At 52.9% G+C, this 19,442-nt stretch overlaps 1 protein-coding gene across 1 annotated transcript in view; it reads left to right on the forward strand.

The window, feature by feature from the left end:
* The window catches only part of MAN1C1 (mannosidase alpha class 1C member 1), a 141,398-nt gene that overhangs the window by 104,413 nt on the left and 17,543 nt on the right, over positions 1-19,442 (forward strand). The window contains exons 3-6 of the mRNA XM_063104987.1: positions 4,056-4,171; positions 6,596-6,676; positions 11,731-11,825; positions 17,111-17,228. Of these exons, the coding sequence (XP_062961057.1) occupies positions 4,056-4,171; positions 6,596-6,676; positions 11,731-11,825; positions 17,111-17,228 (410 nt within the window). The remainder of the gene's footprint in view (positions 1-4,055; positions 4,172-6,595; positions 6,677-11,730; positions 11,826-17,110; positions 17,229-19,442) is intronic.

Consider the following 19,442-nt stretch of genomic DNA (forward strand, 5'->3'; position numbering starts at 1 on the left):
AAGGAGACAGAGAAGAAGCCACCCCAGAGTTAGGAGGAGAAGCAGGGGGAAGAAGGCACCCTGATGGCTGAGATGCAGTTCAGAGCCAGCCATGAGACCAAGCAGAGTAGTGCGCACAGCCACCACGGCCCAGCCTGGGTTTCTGCCTCCACCTTCCCACTTCCGCAGGCAGCTGTTTCTTGAGCACTGGGAAGACTGATGCACACTAGAGTCCCTGCTGTTATGGAGGGACAGGGACAAGGAAAGTGATAAGAATGGGGGAACATTTGTATTGAAGGTGGAGGTACACAAAGGAGGGACCTGCAGTGTGGACACGGGGGCTGGGAGAGACTTTTCAAAGGGGGAAGCATCTCAGTTGGACATCAGAGGAGGCTGAGGTTTCATACAGACCATGGGGTGGAAATCAGAAGGCTCCATGGGCAACAAGCCATTGAGGTGGGCTGTAAATTTCCACAGGAGGAGGTGGAATGGGGAAGGCAATTCCTAGCAGAGTTTGTAGAAAAGTCAGAAAAGTAGGGGTGTATGTGGAGGCTCAAGGAAAGGCATGTGGCCCTTTTGGGTTCGGGGGCTCTGGCCTCGGGCTGCTTGAAGATAAGACTGAAAGTTTGGTGGGAAGACGGTACAATAGAGGCAGTGGGAACCCTTGACCTCAAGGAGCTCACAGTCTAGTTAGAGGGTAAGACAGAATGCCACAGTGCAGGGAGGGAGTAGTGGGTGCCCAAGCCAGAGGCCCAAGAATGTGCTGTTGGCATTCTCAGAGCAGGAGGAAGTTAGCTAGTGGAATCAGAGAGGCTGTCACTGAGAGGTGGACCTTAAAGAATGTATAGGCTTTGAACATGCCAAGATGCACAGAAAAGCTTTCTTGGCAGAGGAGACCACACATGCAAAGTTGTGGAGGCAGAAGCATGTGTGCCTTTTTGCATGGGTACTAGGGAGCTATTGCAGGTTCCTGAGCTGGGGAGAGAGACACAATTGGATCTGGTTTTAGGAAGACAGGTTACACAACAGTGTACAGGAGGTGAAGGGAAGGAGTCCTTGAGGTAGGAAGACTCTTTTGGAGGCAGGTGCACACCCAGGTTGGGGGTAGTGATGGCCTTAACAGCAGACACAAGTGGGATCCCCCAAAGACTTTGTGGAGCGGGCTGCCCAGGACCAGTCAGGACCAAGGAGGGCCACATTTCTGTTTATTGTGTTAAGGTCAGATGTACCCAACATCACACTAAATCCTTTCCATCCACTGCCCTATTTAACCCTCCCAGCAGCCTTATGAGGTTGGTCCTACTGTCATCCCCATTTTACAGATGAGGGAAATGGGGCTCAGGGAGCTAAAATGACTTGCCCTGGCACACAGCCATTATGTAACGGAGCCAGCCTCTTAAGCTCTATGTGAAGTTGCCTTGAAAAGGCTTTATTCAGTAGCCAAAGGTCAGAACAGTAGGGTGGGAGCATCCCCTGCCCTCCCAAAGGGAAGGCCCAAGAGGGTCTCCCACACTTCATCACCCTTCCTCATTCCCTGGACAGGCCACTGTTTCAAGGTGAGCTAAGGCACACCAGAAATAAGAATAGCGAACTGATTTATCAGGCACTTAGCCTGTGCTGAGCATGTTCAGATGTATTTATCAGATGTATTTATGCCAGGTATGTATATGATGTATTTGTCCTGGCTTGGGAACCTACAGTAGCTCCCAAGTGCCCCAGTCCAGTGGGCTTAACCTCATTTTACAGATGAGAACTTTGGGGTTTAGAGCAGATGCATTGCTGGCCCATGCTGGGTTTGAACCCAGGGCTGTCTGATTCCTGAGCCTGTGTTCTTTCCAACATACCTCACGCCTCCTGGCCTGGTAGGAAGATGGTGGGGTGGGGTATATTTTGTGAACAGCAAGGGTTCAGAGCTGGAACTGGGAGAGGGGACCAACCTGGAACCTGCCCCAGCCGCAGCCACAGGAAAGCTGCTCTTTGCATATAAATCATGGGCCTGTTTACTGAACTGGGCGTGAGACTTTTCCCCTGGGGAGCTGCCCCAGGGTAGCCACAGGAGCAAATAGGATTAAGTTGGGGATAGGGCCTTCTCTCCTGCCCAGCCTGGCACTGAGTAACCTCTGACCTGAATGAAAGGCTCTCTCTCCAGTAAGTGCCTTGCTGAAGCTCAGCTCAATGGTGTGCTAGGAGGGGGTGGGGTGGGAGCCCGGAGCAGGGGCAGGACCTTGCCAACAAATCACTTAGTGGCTGCTTTCTCATCTGGCAGCATCAAGCATCTCCAGAGATGTCACGGGACAGAGCTGGTCACAAGGATCCCTTGGCTGCCCTCCCAGCCTGGCCCAGAGGACAGAGGGCCCGTAGGGTGAAAACACCAGGCAGACCAGGGTAGGATTCAGAAATCAGATACTGTGGGCCGCCTCTCCCCTGGCCTTGAAGAATGCACAGTTCGGGCCTCTCTTCAAGCCATAGCAATCAGATCCAAAACTGTTTTCACAGGGAGGTGAGAGTCCATGTGGTACCATGGAAAACACATTACACCTGGCCCAGGGCTGGGCCGGTCTTCCCTTGGTCTTAAACTCAGGTGTGTCCCATTCCCTCTCTGGAGTCCTCACCTGTGAAATGAAGGGATAGGGCAGCAGGATCCCCAAAATCCCACCAAGGCCTTAAAACATCAGGTTTGAGGCCTTGCAACACAACAGGAGTGTGGACACCAGGCCAGCACCCTGTGTCCTAGGCATGTCTCTGTGGAGCTCAGCGCATCTGTGGCTCATCAGTGTCTCCTCACCCAAGCACCTCGAGAGGATAAAGACAGTCCCAGGAACCTTGTGCAGCCCTGACACCTACAGGGGGTGCAGCTGGGATAAATCAGGGAAGGATCAACTACATTTGGCTTCAGGATTCACCAATCCTTAAGCGTGGGAGAGGCTGACATTCTGGAAATTCACTTCAACCCAAATACCAAAGCCATCCCAGGACACAGTATCAGGTTGGGAGGCCACTTGGTTCCCCAGCCTTTCCCTCCCTCCACTGCCAACCCTCCCTTCTGGTAAGGGATTCTTTAACCTCCAGCCTTATCTTTCTCCCAACTTGTCTCTACCTCTCTCTCCCTCTCCCCAGTTTTTTTCCAGGCCATGCCCTTTGTCAGACCTTGCCTGGCCTAGAGAGGTGGTTAAGTGTTTGAGTTTCAGGAAGATTCTCTGCCTGCAGAGTCAACACAAGTGAGCAGCTAGGGAAACACTGATTAAGGAGATTAAGCGCGAACTCAATGCAGGAGGTGCCCGCAAGGCCTGCACCCCAGCCTCAAGTGGGGCTCAGTGCCTATTAGCGTGCTCTAGAGTCTCCGCTGGGAGAAGGCATGGCCTGTGGCTCTCAGTGCTTTCCACCTCTGCACAGGGGATGCTGAAGGAATCATTGATCCTCTTAGGGCCACACTGTGGTTCCTAAAGGGAAATTGCTGCTGCCTTTGATGACTCTAAATAAACACAGCTCTACCTCACCTCTGTGGATGGCTACATAGTATCCTATTTTATGTTTGAGCCACAATTTATATGACTAATCCTCTATTGTTGGATGTGGAGTATTTTTCCCAACTTTTCTCCATTATACACAGTACTGCAATAAGTATCTTCCTGGATAGGTATTTGTGAACACCTTCATTTTTTCTCTTAGAATAAAATAGAGTGGAATTAAAGTCACAGGACTCGCACATCTGTTAAGATTTTTTATGCCAAGTCAGAGAACAGTGGTAGATGCCCGACAGGCCCTGAGAGGTTGACTTGCTGACCAATAGAAGAGTGAACCTAGGTTTGGGAAGGGGCTCAGCCTGGGAACTCTGTCTCCCCTGGCACCCCTGCTCTTTGCCACCCTAAGGAAGAATCAGCGCATGGGGAGGATGCTGGATCCCGGCCATGCCTTCACTGGTGGCACTGGAGTCTCTCAGGATCGTGCTGGGGCCAGCCTTTGCCTCGAAGCCTGCCCAGGCATTTAGGGGGTCCTGGGTCATGGTGGCTTGTTTAGTTGGGGATGGAAAGGATAAGAATGACCCCGGTCACACCTCCGATTCTCTGTGCCCGCAGGAGGCCTCAACGGGGCCACAATCATTGATTCCCTTGACACCCTCTACCTCATGGAGCTGAAGGAAGAGTTCCAGGAGGCCAAGGCCTGGGTCGAGGAGAGCTTCCACCTGAATGTGGTGAGTCAGAGACCTCGGGGTGTTAGGGCAGAAGGGGCCGAAGAGGTCAGCAGCCAGCTCCACCCTGAGATCTCTGAGACCCAGAGATGTCAAGGGTCTCACCCAAGGCTGCACAGCAGAGCAGTCCCAGAATCAGAGCTATAATGCACTTCATGGCAAGTCCCCTCCCTTAAGACCAACCTTGAGGTGGAGCGTCACCTCCAGGCTGGCATTCTCCCCTAGGAGAAAGACAGCCACGACTGTCACTTCCCTCTCTGTGAGATCAGTCATCGCTCATCTTGGGCACGTTGCTCACCCAGGACAGTCCTTCCAGGGCTGAATCAACCACACAAAGCAGCAGCAGCAACACGGGGGAGGTGGCTTTGTGAAGGGGGACGTGGCTCACCTGCTCAGGGCTGCTCTGGCCCTGAGCCCCCGTGCACTGCCCTCCTGAGATGGGGGCTGGGAGGATCCAGGTAGGGGCCCATAACCAGGCCTGGACCCTCTTCATTTCCAGCCTTGCAGGCATCCCTGTCAGGGACGAGGGGCTTGGGGAGGGGACAGTGATGTGTCTGGATGGCACAAAAGCCTTGACCACAAGACCCCATCCCCATTGATCTCTCAGCCCAGACTGAAGCAGTAGATCAGTCCAGGATGTCTCAGCTCAGCACAAGAGAGGCCGTTTACCTGGATTGGAGAGTGAGAAACAGACAGAGGGAGGGGAGGAGGGGGTCATGTCTAGACATGCTGCAGGGTTCCATGTGCCAGACCCTCATGTGAGTGGGACGGGGACCCCTGGCAGAAGTGAGGTCTCTGCCTCTTTGAGAGTCCAGTTTGCCAGCACAGAGCTGGGCAGAGAGGGGAACTGGGGAGCCCGGCAGGCAGCACTGCAGGAGGGCCTCCCTGGCCGGTGGAGGCCCCTCTGGTCCTGGCTGGTATACAACCCATGGAAAAGCCTCAGTTTCCTCAACTGTAAGATGGGAATGACAACAACAGCAATAGCAATAACAACAATGCCTAATTTATAGGTCTGTGTGAGGATTAAATACAGTGGACGGTTGTAAAAGGCATTTTATGACACTGCAAAGTCTGATGTAGATGTAAAGTGGTGTCATCATCATCATAACTACTATGATTATTTTGAGGTGTGTTATGTGCGAGGCAAGGCAGTTGAGAATCCTCCCTTTACCTCCTCGATTGAACTGGAGGCAGGAGAAGGAGTCTCTTCTGGGCCCACTTGTCTCCTGTGCAGACAGTGGCCCCTCCGGATAGACGATGGGCATCAGGCAGCTGCCCGCAGTGCCTGGGAATGCTCAAGCGGGCTGGTGCAGCTTAGGGAGTGTCCCCAGAAGACAGCAAGGTGGGGACACTCCACCTTTTTGAACCTTGGCTTTCTCATTTGAAAAATGGACATGACAACCCCTACCACGCTGACCTCACTGACCACCGTGAGGCTAAAAGGGAGAGCGGCTTTGCCAGTGCTTGGTCGATGGAAAAGTTTTTCCAGATCAACAGATGAACATTGTTGTTATCAGTCATAAAAACCATGATGCCAAACACAGGCCAAGGGGAGCCTCTGGGGCAAGGGTGGTCATAGCAGGACCCCTGTGAAGGCCACACTGGCTCTGGCATGCATCTCCCCTGTGCCACCATGTCTCAGGCCCCCCTTGCATGGTGGATGTCATCAGCCCCATCCTGCAGGTGAAGAGACTCAGGCAGGAAGAGGCTAAATATCTTGCCTGAAGTGCCAGAACCAAGGAAGTGGTTCAGGTGGGATTTCAACTCAGATCTGGTCCTTGGCGTGATGCCTCAACACCCCTGGTTTGCAGTCCCAACTTTAGATAGAAAATGGTAAAATCAAGGCAAGTGTGGTTGGGTCCTGCAGGCTCCAGAGCTGGGGGCCAGAGACACTGCTGGTCACACAAGCACCTGCCTGGTACCTCCCGTCAGCCCTGGCCCTGCCCTGCCCGCCCCACAGCCTTCTCCCAGAACCTTCCGCTTGCTCTGTCACCCCAGAGAAGGGGCTCACTGTCCTCCTGCTAAGCCGTGGGGCTCTGGAAAGGGGAGGAGGATTTGCCTCCCCTCAGACTAAGCTTCAGCCAGCAGCTCCCCATGCAGGCTCTTGAGCTCTTGGAGGGCAGCCAGGCATAACTGTGCTCCAGTGGCCTCGGGCAAGGGCTGGGGAAGGAAGCCAAGCCCAGTGTTTATTTGGAAAGCTGTAAATGTGCAGTAGCGCCCGCCAGGCAGGTGTGGATCCCTCTCTACTTGTGCTATGAACACCACCACCGAGCGAGCGCTGCCTGGCCCTGGCCCGCTGGGGAGGCCCTGGAGCCAGGCACAGGTGGGGGGAGGGTGGGGACTGTGGCCCGTGTGACCTGTCTCAGGATGCATGCAGACATCTCACAGGCGTCCCCACTATCCCCCCTCCTTCTTTCTGTCCCTCAGAGTGGAGAAGCATCCTTGTTTGAGGTGAATATCCGCTTCATCGGAGGTCTGCTCTCAGCCTTCTACCTGACGGGAGAAGAGGTGAGCCGGCCCTCTGAGACCCCTGCACTGTGTGGGCTGGAAAGGGCTTTGGAGACCATCCAGTCCTACCCCCTCACCACCAATGGGAAAACAGGAATTCAAGGGGCAGGGGATTTGCCTGAGGCCACCTGTGACCCTTCTTGAGATCCATTTTCCAGGTGCCACCTGAAGACCCACCCTCCTTTTCTCTGAGATGCCTCAGTTCTGCTGCCCAGGTGAGCCCAACCGGTTCCCTCAGTGAGTGGCACGTTCTGTGAGGGCGACAGCTGCGCCCGCTCACAGTCCACTCATAGCCTGCAGGCACCCAGCGTATCGCTGGCTGGTTTTCACAGGCGCTGGTTTTCAGGGTTGAGAAAGCCAGGACCTTTCACCATTTCTACCTCTGGGTCCCCCAGCCTCATCCTACTCCACAGCCACCTCTTGCCCTCCCCTCTTGGGCCAACCACCAGCCAGACACCCGCTCCAGGTCTCAAGAGGTCAGTAGGGGAGATGGGGCAGCCTCTGCTGGGCGTATGTTGTAAGTGGGAGGCCTTGTTCCCAGGTGAGCTGCGCTGGCTTCCAGGAGGAGGCCTGTGCACAGTCAGAAAACCTGGGCCTCATTCCCACTCCACACTCACCTGCTGGTGGCCTCGGGCAAGTCCTTTCTCCCATACCTGGGCCTCACTTTCTTCCCCAACATGGGATGGTCCTGATACTCCTTGGATCAAAGATCTCCTGTGAAATGGGATAGGAGGGAAAGTGTTAGATCCCAGGGCTGACAGCTTCAAAGCCCACCCTCTCTATGCGAGAGAATTTTGAAAACCACAGAGCTCTAGAGAAATGGGAGGCTCCTTCATCCTCTCCTAGCGAGCTCCCGTAAAAGCACAGCTCCAGTATCTGGTGGCCGCTACTCTGGGGCTGGACCCCTCACCCCAGCCCTTTCCTTTCCTGCACACCCCCTGCTCTGTCCATCCAGAGACAATAATGATGCCTGCCCTCCGCCACTGAGGAGCCCTGAGGTGAGGCAGGAAGCCGCGGAAAATCACTCTTCCCCTCCACCGTGCTGGAAGGAAGGTCGCTCCTGCCTCCCTTCCACTGTCAAGGCAGCAGGGCTGAGGTCGGGGCTTACAGGCAGCAGGCGTGTGCTTTCCCTCTTGGTCGCTTTGAGCCTCTCTGTCAACCGTAATCTCCTCAGCAGAGATTACTGCTTGTACCACTTTGTCCCCAAATAATTGTAGATGGGAGACCTCGGTTTTGAGTCACCCAAAGCCTGAATTTCATTAGAAAGCCCCAGGACAGGAAAATGACAAGAGGAGCAGAAAAAAAGGCATCTGTGTTCATGGCCTTGGCCTGGCTTCCCATCCTGGTGGTGGTTGGTGGCGATGGGATGCAGGGAGGTGGGGGAAGAGGGATGTAGGGAGGGGCTCAATGGGTGGGTTTGGAGGCAGCAGTTCAAGAAGGAGCTGGCGGCTCCTCACACCTATTACTTCCCCTGCCCTCCCTTCTCTGAGGGCATCTCTGGTCCTGAGAACTTGCTTTGAGAACTCAACTCCCTAGAAGGGACCATCAGCTTGACTTTCCCAGGTGCAGACCAGACATTTGGTTGTGGACAGGAGTCTCTGGGACTTCAGAAACAGCTCAAAAGGCCCAGGGAGAGGCCAAGTGGCCAGAGCCCCTGGGCTGGCAGGCTCCTGAGTCCATCAATGCAGCTCGCCCTCCAGCCCCCACACCTCCCCACACCAGGCACTGAGCCGTGTGCCTGACTTGCACGGGCTACTGGAGCCCCAGACGGCCCCATCAGGTGTTGTGAGCACAAATTGGCAGATGAGGAAACTGAGACTTAGAAGAAGTAACTTGCTCAGGGTCACACAGTCTCGGAGGGCTGTGTTGGGCCTGACTCCTGACCCTGTGGCCTTTCTGTTGTGTGCCTGGGTAGTCACTGCTTGTCACCAGGGGTCAGTCCTACTGGACTGAGGCCTCCCTCCTCTCCCAGTCATCGAGCCCACACACAGTTGGTGCCTGTTGAGTGGGAGGGACTTCCCATGCTTCAAATTTCCCACAAGTGTCTGTGAAATGATTGTTGGAAGAGCCCCTCCACCTCTTCCTGGGGGAGGCCTTTCTTTGCATCAGATGGAAGCTGCAGGAGGAGAATCCCCTGCTGGGTAGGCTATCCCTGCCCAGACCCGACTCCCACAAAAATAACAAGCACAGCCACAGCTGTACCAGGTGATGTTGGAACAGCGCTTCACAGTTTATGAAGCATACTCACTAATATACATACTCTCATTTGATTTCCACAAAAACCAGCCAAGGCCCATGCCACCATTCCGTAGAGCAGATGAGGAAACAGATGCTCAGAGACAATATGTGGCTCAACCAAGGTCACACAGCTGCCTGGTGGGAGAATCTGAGCCTGGGCTCTGACCCCCAGCCCAGCTCCCTTTCCACCCCACAGAAAATAATTCCTGCCTGTTTCTATTACTCCTTTCTGGAACTGAGACCATATCCCTGTGTTGGAGAGGCAGTTTGCTGTCCTGGAAAAGAGCTACTTTCTTTATAGCTCCACAACCTTGGGCAAGTCACTTCTCTGAGACTGTTTTCTCATCTGCAAAGTGAGTCAGCACCTTCCCCACAAGGCTGTTGCAAGGATTGAAGGTCACATAGATAAGTCACCTGGCACACCTACTCACTTCCAGGGTGGGCAGGAGGAGCGGTGTCCTTCTGTCGCCAGTGGTACTGCTGTCCACACACTCACCCAGTACCCTCCCTGGGACAGCTGACACCTGCAGAGCCAGCCAACAGCAGAGCCTTCTCTGGGGCCTTCCAAAGAGGGGGCATGGTTTGCTGGCAGAGAGGACCAGTTAAGAAGAGTTAGCTCAGCATCCTCAGGGCTGAGGGCAGTGGACAGCTGCCTGGAGCCTCAGCCTCTGGGTTCAGGTTCTAGTGGGTTTGTGGATTCTCCATGCACAGCCTACTTTGTGCCTCTATGTTCAGCCTCCCCAGGGTCAAATGAAAATTTCAGGAGCCTCAAGTGAGACCAAGGGCCTTGAGAGCCCTTCATTGTTGCTAAACCGATGGCTTCCAAACGTGGCTGAGACTTGCATCCCCCAGAGAGCAGATCCTGTGGTCTGGGGTTATGCGAAGCTTCGGAAACTGATTTTAGACCAGCTCGCCAAAGGATTCTGATGTGGCTGGTCCCTGCACCCACTTTCAGGCCCCACTGCCTGGCACTGGACCTTCCCATCTTCTGTGGCCCACCGCTGCAGCCCCAGCACAGCTCCTCCCTCCCTTCCTCCCTAAGAGGACCACCCCACTCGGAGGCCTCAAATCCACATTCCAGTGTAAAGCGTTCTGAAGTCCCTCCCCCACTGCCTTCCCTAAGCAGCTGCCTCAGCAGTTTTTTAATTTAATTTAATTTTGGTGGCTGGCCAGTACAGGGATTGAACCCTAGACCTCGGTGTTATCAGCACCACACTCTAACCACCAACTGAGCTAACTGGCCAGTTTGAGCAGCTATTAATTGTTGTGGGGGGAGGGGGTCTCAAGAAGGCTTTGCTTTGCAGCAACCATGGGGGTTAGCAAACTGGGTCACCCTCAAGCTCCAGAAGTGAAGACATGCATGATCCCTACCAGGAGCAGGTACTTAAGGGCTTGCGTCCACCTTTTAAAAATAACATTTATTGTAGGCTTGTTTTTATTATAAAAATTGCCCAGAAAATAGAGATAAGCCAAAAGAAGAAAATAATAATAAAAATCGTCCATACGCTTACCCCTCTGAGAAGACCATTATTAATATTTTGGTGTATTTCCTTCCTTTCATCATGCAAACATTTTGAAATGTTTTTCTCTTAATGGATTATAAGCCCTTTATTCAATATTAAATATCCTTCTACAACATTCTAGTGGTGACATGGCATTCCACTGCATGGATAAGCCGTAATTTAACCACTCCCTGTTCATATTTACAGTATTTTCATCTTTTCCCCCACTGTTCTAAACAATGCTGGAATACATCTTTACAACATCTTTGATTCTTTATTTCTTTAGAATAAATTCTTAGGAGGGAAGCTGCTGAGTCAGAAGGTCACAGGTATTTTGGATTAGTCAGGCATCTCAGGAGAGCAGTTTGAGGGGCCCTGAGGCCTGGGACCTCCTAATGGCTCCCCTGCTATCATGTGGTGGTTTAGGATAAGCCCCCTCTCCTTTATTCCCCAGCTGCAAAGTGGGATCTGTGGGCAGAATCATAATGTCAAAGGGAGAAAGGCTGTTTACACACAGGAAACTAGCCCAGAAAGAGGTAGTGGGTTCTGGAATCTGCAAGGGGAGAGTGGGGTCTTGGCTGCCAGTCCAGTGCTCTATACATTCTGTCCAAATGCTACTGCTCAGGGCCAGCCCGTGGCTCACTCGGGAGAGTGTGGTGCTGATAACACCAAGGCCGCGGGTTCGGATACTATATAGGGATGGCTGGTCAGCTCACTGGCTCAGCGTGGTGTTGACAACACCAAGTCAAGGGTTAAGATCCCCTTACCAGTCATCTTTTAAAAAAAAAACAAAAAAAAACAAATGCTACTGCTCGCCACCCATGCCGTCAGCCTGTAACATCCTGGTCCCACGGTGGCGGCACTGACCGCGGGTGACCCGCCCATCTCAGCCAGATCTTACCTGAACTTGGAGGTGACCTCCCTCCACCCCAACTCTGACTGCTTTTTCTTTCATCTTCCCAGTTGTCATCTAATCACAATTATAGGCTGAGCCTTCGTCATGGTCCTGACACTGTGGTAAATGCCTTACAACAGTTATCTAATTTTCATCTTCCCAACACCCTCTGCAATATTATCCTCATTTTATGGAAAAAGAAATGGAGGCTCAGAGAGAAGTACCTCACCTAAGGCCACATGGCCAGTGACCAAGGACCCAGGCTCCTGCCCAGGTCTCTGGCTGCAGAGCCCGAGGCAGTGCTATCTCCACTCTGGGCCCCACAACGTCTGCAGACTTAGCCTGCCTACAGTGACCTCTTGAAGCCACTGCACCCTACCCAGCCTGGATTCACAAAACCCTTTGACCCTTCCTTACAGGTGTTCCGAATAAAGGCCATCAAGCTTGGAGAAAAACTCCTGCCAGCCTTCAATACCCCCACTGGAATCCCAAAGGGTGTTGTGAACTTCAAAAGGTAGGATGCCTCGTTCCCCCCATGTGGCCTGGGCTGTGCCCATGCCTGTGTGCGTGTCCTGGCTTGGTGGGGGCCTGGTAAGGAGGCTCCAGGGCAGTTAGGCAGACAAGCAGGAATGGGGCCCTTGGCATGACCTTTGTTAAACCCACTCACTGACAGATGTGGAAACTGAGGCATGGGGAGAGGATGATACCTACCTCAGGCATCACAGCAATTTGGTGGCTCGCAAAAATGAGCCCTAGCCAGGGCTCTTCTGGACAGGTGTTTGTCACCAAGCCTGGTTGTCAAGATTAGGGCCACACAGGCCCAATCTTCCTGGAGTGGGAGGGTCATCTGCTCCTCTGTCAACATCCTTCTAGCAAGTACCGTCTCAATTTAGGGCCATCCATGTGGGCCTCTAACACCCTCCCTCCCAAGCTAGGTTCAGAGGCTGGTAAGCACGTCATACTCTCTCCCCTGAGGAGGGGCCCAAAGCTGCTAAAGGTCTCAGGACGCTGGCTCTCCTCTGGACAGGAGTCCTACACCCTGTCCCTGTGCTGTGTGGAGCAGACCCTGGGGAGAGTTAGGCCATCCTTGAGGCCCTGACAACCCAAGCCTGGGAGGAAGGCGGTCATGTTTCTGTCACAGTGGACTTCCCCATTCCATCCCCTGCAGTGATTTCTCATCTCAGGGCTCTCAGCCCAACAGGAGCATCAGCCAGCTGCCTGGGAAGGTGAGGCAGGGGCCCTGGGCTCTGGTTAGAGTACCCAAAGCACCCTCTCTGTCCTGTGGAGGTCACACCCTTTATGTAAGTGCCAACAGCTTCACCACCCTTCTCTGCCTTGCAAAGAGGAGAGAGGACATGGCAGGTTCAGCATCTTCATTGACTGTTCTCTAGTCGAGATAAGCTTCTGGTATGTGATCTCACAGAAATCTCACCACAGGCCAGGGAAGAGCCCTCAGGGATGATGGAATCCTGTTCTCCATGGCTGGATTGACTTCCCAGAGCTGGACACTTGGATCTCTGCTCATATTCCTTTCCCACAAACACTGATCCTGGAGAGACATGGCCCGCTGTCATGCAGCCCAAACACAAACACACTGTCCTTCTGGCTCCCTCTGCCAGGCTCTGAGATAGGACCTCACTGGGGCCATCCCTCCCCTTTGTGCCACAGCCTTGGCTGTCTGCTTTACCTTTGTCCCTCAGGGCACAGACCTGATCTGACACAGATCCTGACATTTCTGATTAAGGAAGCGTATTTATTTTTAGGCTGTTTGTGTGCTGTGCATGCTGTTGGTGCCAGGTACATGTGTGTGTATATGGATATTTCCTGGCAATAGCTCCCTTTCATTTTCTGGGTTAGAGAGTTTGTTGTGAAAAACTCCTTCCTGTTCCACCAGACAGAGTGTCAGGGATGTGTACGTGCCATGTGGCACTGAGTTTGCTCTCCGGAGAGGGCCTGCTGGTGTGAGCTGGACCACCATGGCTTCTCCTCTCCCAGCAAGGCCTGCCATGGGTATCTCTGAGAGGAAGGGCTAAGTGGCCAGGCCCTGCCCCAACACTGCAGTGGGGAGCACCCGAGGGGAAGGGTCCCCAAGAACATGATTGGCTCTTCCTCCCTGGTGGGGGCATGTCTGCACAGGCAGGCCTGGGAGGCAGAGGCAGGGCTAGTGTGACCTGTGACTTGCAGGGACTACTGGATGATCTGGGAGAGTGGCAGTGGCCAGGCCAAGAACCTCTGCAGCTGAGTCTCACTTGCTCTGTCCCACACAGCTTCATGTACACACACACACTCTGTGGCCACCCATGCAAATCGTAAAGGCTCAGACACGCTTGCCTCTGTCGTAGGTGCTCTTGCATCCGTACTCATTCACACACAAATATGTTTTCACATACATGCTCCAGCCACACACAAATATATACTTCTTCATAATTGCTGACATCTATTGAGCATATGAGCACATGACATAGATTCTCTCTTTTCAACTTCACAGCAACCTCAGAAACTCCATTTTACCAATAAAGAAGCAGGCTCAGAGAGGTGAGGAAACTTATCTGAGGTCACGCAGCAGCAAAGCAAAGTTAGGATTAGAATCCAGGTCTGTCTGGCTTTGAGCTAACGATCACACCATACACATGACTACACACACAGGCACACACAGAGAAGCTTCAGCCGGGGTGGGGGTGGGGGACACTGTGGAGCAGCCCCTCCTGCCCAGGCAAGGCTGCAGGCCCACTTGCACTTAAAAGGTGCGGAGGGGAGGGGAGAGGAGGGCAGAGCTTCCCATTGGCCCATCGACTCATAGGGCTGATCAGGGGACCTCCTGGTCTCTGGGATGCTACCAGAACGGATGCATTTGAGGCACAATTGACCTAGGAACTAGATATGGATTTAGATTCAGCTCTACCAGTTCTCCAACTTACTGTGTGACCTTGGAAAAGTGTCTTCCCCTCTCTGATCCTGAGTATCCTCACCTATGAAATAAAGATCATGGTATCTACCTCTGAGGTTGGATGTAAAGATAAAATGAGATACCAAAGCCACCAGGCACATGTTAGGCACCTGACACATTTAACTTAATAACAGTAACAAACAGCACATAATTTACACATGCATAATTACGTGATGATTAAAATGACAATAATTACATGCATAACTTACACCTCACAGTAATTCTTTGAAGCGTGGACACCGTTATTTAACAGACGAGAAAACTGAGGTCTAGGGAAGTGAACCAGCCTGCCTGAGGGCAGCTGGCTGGGACCCAGGAGAGCCGGGTTTGAAGCCAGGCAGGAGAGGGGCAAGGCTCCCAGCACCTGCCCACCTCCACCCAGGGCAGGCTCTGCTTGTCTGCCTGTCTGCCAGGCGTCTCCACCACAGGAAGCCCACTGGGGAGGGGAAGCGTGTGGGGACAGGAGAGAGGAAGGAGAGGCCCATGTGGAGGAAATGAGAACAAAAGACAGCTGGGTGGCTGGTGGCTTTTTTTTTTTTTTTTTTTTTTTTTTTTTGCCTTGAACTTCCCTGCCAGGGTGGAAAGCATCAATTATTCAGGAAACCCTCTGTGGGTATCCAGGGCTCTTACTAAGATCACAAGCTGGAGAGAGAGGTCTCACTGGGCCTGAGGGAGGAAGGACAGAGGGGACAAGAGGGCAACACCCTCTCCCTCTGGGTGAGTGTGGTGCTGTCTTAAGGTGGGAGACCCCCTCAGGGAACTGCTGCAGCCCCGCAGACCTCAATTCTAACTCTGCCTCCACCACCTACTGGCTCCAGTCCTGAACATCTCACTTTTCTCCATGAGCCTCAGTCTCCTCCTTTGCATTTGGGATGAATGATGCTTTACCTGTGGGCTTTTTTTTTTTTTTTTTTTTTTGTCGATATACATTGTGGCTGTACCTGTGGGCTTTAAATGAAGTCATGCAAACAGCTTGCCACGGTACCTGGCTTACTGTAGCAGCTCAATAAATGAAAGCTGTTTTGTTTATTATTATCTAGGAGTCAATTTTTCCCTCCTGTGCAACCCATCCGTTCCCCACCCCAAATCAGGGAAACGCCCATAGAAGTGGAGACAGGATGAAGGGGCCAGTGGCTTTCTCTATATTTGTTGAGGTCACCTGACCGCAAAGAAGATTTCAAAGTCCTCCATCTGCTTCCAGAAGCTGGGAGGCTGGTAAGCTTCCCTGCTTTCTCAGAAGCCACATCTAGACCCAAGATGAGGAGAGGAGAAAGGTAGTTTTAGAGGAGCCCCAGAAAAAGCAGTGCCCCTCGGGTGGCATACAGTGACATCCCCACCCCCACACCTGCCTTCCCAAGTCCTATCCCTGGAGATAGAGGGACAGTTCCAGGAAAGCCAGAGCTACCACCAGCAAGGAAGCAGAGGGGCCTCTGGGTGGCCCCCTCACCCTGTCCCACACTAACTGCACCTCGGAGCCCCTACATATGGGAAGAGGTCACCCTGCTCTGTTCCCACCCCCTGGGCCCATAACTTCCCTGCAGAGACCCTGTCTCCCTAAATGTCCCACAGGAAAGATAATCATAATACATATGAAGAAACCGAGGCACAGGGAGTGGAAGCAGCTGGCCCCAGACTAGCCCCATTCTGCACCCTCCTCTCTTAATCCCCACAAAATCCCTAGGAATGGAGAAGGGATGTATTATCCTTACCCTGTTTTACAGATGCAGATACTAAGGCGCACAAGGATTAAATGGTTGGCCCAAGGTCTTCAGCTAACAAACACTTAAACCTGCACCTTCTGGCTCCAGGGAGATCCCAGGGAGATTTTCAGCAAAAGCTTCTGCAAAGGCAGGGTCCTTGTTTACTATTACATGATCAAAAGAGGCAAGGCCGCAAGGTGGTTACACAGGCGTCAGGGCCAGCTTTGGGTCCCAGCTGCTCCGCTTACTGTATGATCTCAGGCAGGTGGTGTCACTGTCCTGTGCCTTGTTTTCCTCATCCGTAAAAGCAGATGTGCGAATTAACTGAGGTCTTGCCTCTGCACTCTTCCTCGTTGGAAGCATCCAGAACCTGGAAGTGGTTATCTAAGAGCCTTTTCTGGTGAGGTTGCAGAGCTATGCTGGAAATGCCTAATTTGACTTTTTCTGTGGTGTTCATGAGCAGTCTCTGGGTAACTGGTGAGGAAATCTTTGCTACAAGAGCCCTTTCTTCAATCCTAACCCCAGGCATTGCCAGGGTCCCGCAACTCCAGGTGTGCGATCATACCAGAGCTGACTCCCCGTCAGGTGTAGTTTCCATAAATTCCAGGCTGGGGCCTTCTGTCCTTGGTATCACCAGCACTGTGGGGAGAGGAAAAGGATGGGGTGGGAGTGGGTCCTTGCATTTTGCCTCCCCTGTTTGGACCCAAACCACAATACTATTTATCCTCCACATGCAGAGCCACCGATTGTGGCCAACAGGTGCCTTCAGCCAGAGGACGGCCATAGAGTGTTCTGTGGGGTCTTTGTGGCCCCTGACAGCATTATCGATGTCACCTGTAAATTTAGCATACCTTGTGTGCCAGGTCTTGATCCCCCAAGTCTTACAGGGGCTACTTGATGATAAATACAAGCAGTATTGCAAGTTAGACAGGCCTGGGGTCAAATGACCTTCAGCAAGTCACTGCACCTCACCGACCTCAGTGTCCTCATCAGGAAGTAGGGCCAGGGAGGACTAGCTGAGGTTGCATGGCCAAAGCTCCTAGCACAGTGCCTGGCATAGAGCACGTGCCCCCACTGAGCAGCTGCTATTACTCTTAGCAGAGGAGCCAGCGTGGCCAGCAGGGGTGATGATGGCTGCTCCTGTCTTTGCAGTGGGAGCTGGGGCTGGGCCACTGCAGGCAGCAGCAGCATCCTGGCGGAGTTTGGGTCCCTGCACTTGGAATTCTTACACCTCACCGAGCTTTCTGGCAACCAGGTCTTTGCAGAAAAGGTAAGTCTCCTCCCTGTCTCCTCCCAAAACAGCCCCTCTCTTCTCCCCACAGAGAGCAGAGGGATGAGCATTCAGCTGTTCCAGGGTTTCAGTGGCGATGGGCGAGTGGCTCCTCCCTCACAAATCAGCAGGAAGGAAGGTGGGGAACCCAGGAGCTCCTGAGCTACCGCTAATAGAGCAAATAGTAATTTGTGGAAGAACTAACTGTGCCCTGACGCCAGGCAGCAGGGCAGGTGAGTGCTGGAGCCATCAGGATTCCAGAGGCCAGAGACAAAGCTCTGCCAGAGAGGAAGTTTCCACTGGTACATGTCAGCTCAGCAGCAACCACACATGAAATCTGGAGAAAGCGCAGCTGAGATCTAGGCACAACCTCACACCAGCAGGAAATGGCCACCTGGTGCAAAAGTCTCCTTTCCAGGGACATTTCACTTTCCACGTGAGATCTGCATGCCTCTTACTTCCAGATGCCTATTCAGCTCATGCCACCAGCAGGCTGTTAGAGCCATTCCACTCTACAGCAGATGCCCAGGACCATTCCTTCTCATTGTGCCCGGGCGGTCTAAGGACACTTAGGGTGCTGAGAGGTAGCATGCAGGCCGTTGTCCAGTCCTGACAGCTACCTGTACCTGGCCTCTGGGAAGCCCTCCAGGAGGGGCCCATCCTTAATGCCCCAGCCCTGGGCAGTCCCCACTGTCTGGATGTGTCTCTACAGGTCTGACCCTAAATCCGGAGAAGGGAAGTGTGCACACACTGCCCTCACGAGGCGCTCAGGCTCCAGCCCTCCCGAGTCCTGTCTAGGGAAAAGGAAGCCCTCCCCTCCAGAGCTCTCCTGGGAGAAACTTTTGGATGCCCCCACATCCAAAGCCTTCGCTCCCCACTGGAAAGCCAGCCTCTTAAACTGGCAGGGGAGCTGGGACATGATAGAGTCACACCTCTACCTGGTAGCCCCTAGCCTGAGAGCATCATGTGGCACAGCTAGAACTAAACATTTCTGGGCATCATCCTAGGCCCAGAAGTCTGCATTCTTAATACATACCCATGTGCTTTTTGTCACCAAGTTTGGGACCACTGCTTCCTCGATGTGTGTTCCCCTGAATGTCCTTGAGAAGTTCAAGTAGAGCTTCTCAGCCTCTCTTGATCACTTCTTCTGACATGGAGCTCATTACCACCCGTGAACAGTGCATCCTACTGTCAGTCCTGCCTTCAGCAACATTTTCCTCATACTGAGAGGGTCTCTGCCTCCCTGTGACACTTCACCTTGAAAGCTCAAGGAACGATTTAATCCCACTTCCCCATAGCTCTTATTTTCTGATCCTTTTCGACCTCTAGGCCTTCCCCCAAGCCTTCCACTTCCATTGCTCTTGAGCCAAACTCCTCTAGGAAGGTTCTGACCAGCTCAGGATGGAGTGGGACAAGGAGCTCACTCTAGCCCTGGTTAGTCTGGAATCATCACAATAGCTCTAATCTGCCCAGCGACTCTGTGAGGTGGGTCTTCCTCATATCCCCATTTTACAGAGGGGGAAACTAAGACTCAGAAAGGTTAAATAGTGGGCTGGCCCCGTGGCTCACTTGGGAGAGTGTGGCGCTGGTAGCGCCGAGTATGCGGGTTCGGATCCTATATGAGTGGCCGGTGCGCTCACTGGCTGAGCGTTGTGCAAACGACACCAAGCCAAGGGTTATTACCCCCTTACCGGTCAGATAAAAAAAAAAAAAGGTTAAATAGCTTGCTTTGGGCCATCAGCTGGTAAGTGATAAAGCTAGTATTTGAGCCCAGGACTTTCTGGCTCTTTCCAGACCAGATTAGTGCAGCAGGCTGCAGGCTATTTCTTTGGAGTCCACTATCTGTCTCTGTCTCTCTCCACATATACATATGCCAGCTATTTTCATCCCCCAATTGTGCCTCCCACAGAGACTATTATTGGCAGTCAACAAATTGGCCCAAATTCTGGAAGTGTCCATGCCCCCTGGGAGAGCCCATTTAGCCTGCCTCCCTGCTCACCCCCAGGATGGCTGAGGATAACTCAGGTACAAACACATTCCTGTCCCCTGTAATGGACTCCGTTAGCATATGTGGATATGAAATCCAATGTGCAGAGCCAAGTGCTTTCCCCTGGAAAGGAAGGTGTGACAGCAAAGGCTGCTCGCCTTGTAGAGAAATCTTTTAGCATGAGACAGCGTGGTCCCTGAGGGCCTTTGTGTCCCAGAGGATCCTAC

This window comes from Cynocephalus volans, chromosome 8, assembly GCF_027409185.1.
Source record: "Cynocephalus volans isolate mCynVol1 chromosome 8, mCynVol1.pri, whole genome shotgun sequence".
Taxonomy (NCBI): domain Eukaryota; kingdom Metazoa; phylum Chordata; class Mammalia; order Dermoptera; family Cynocephalidae; genus Cynocephalus; species Cynocephalus volans.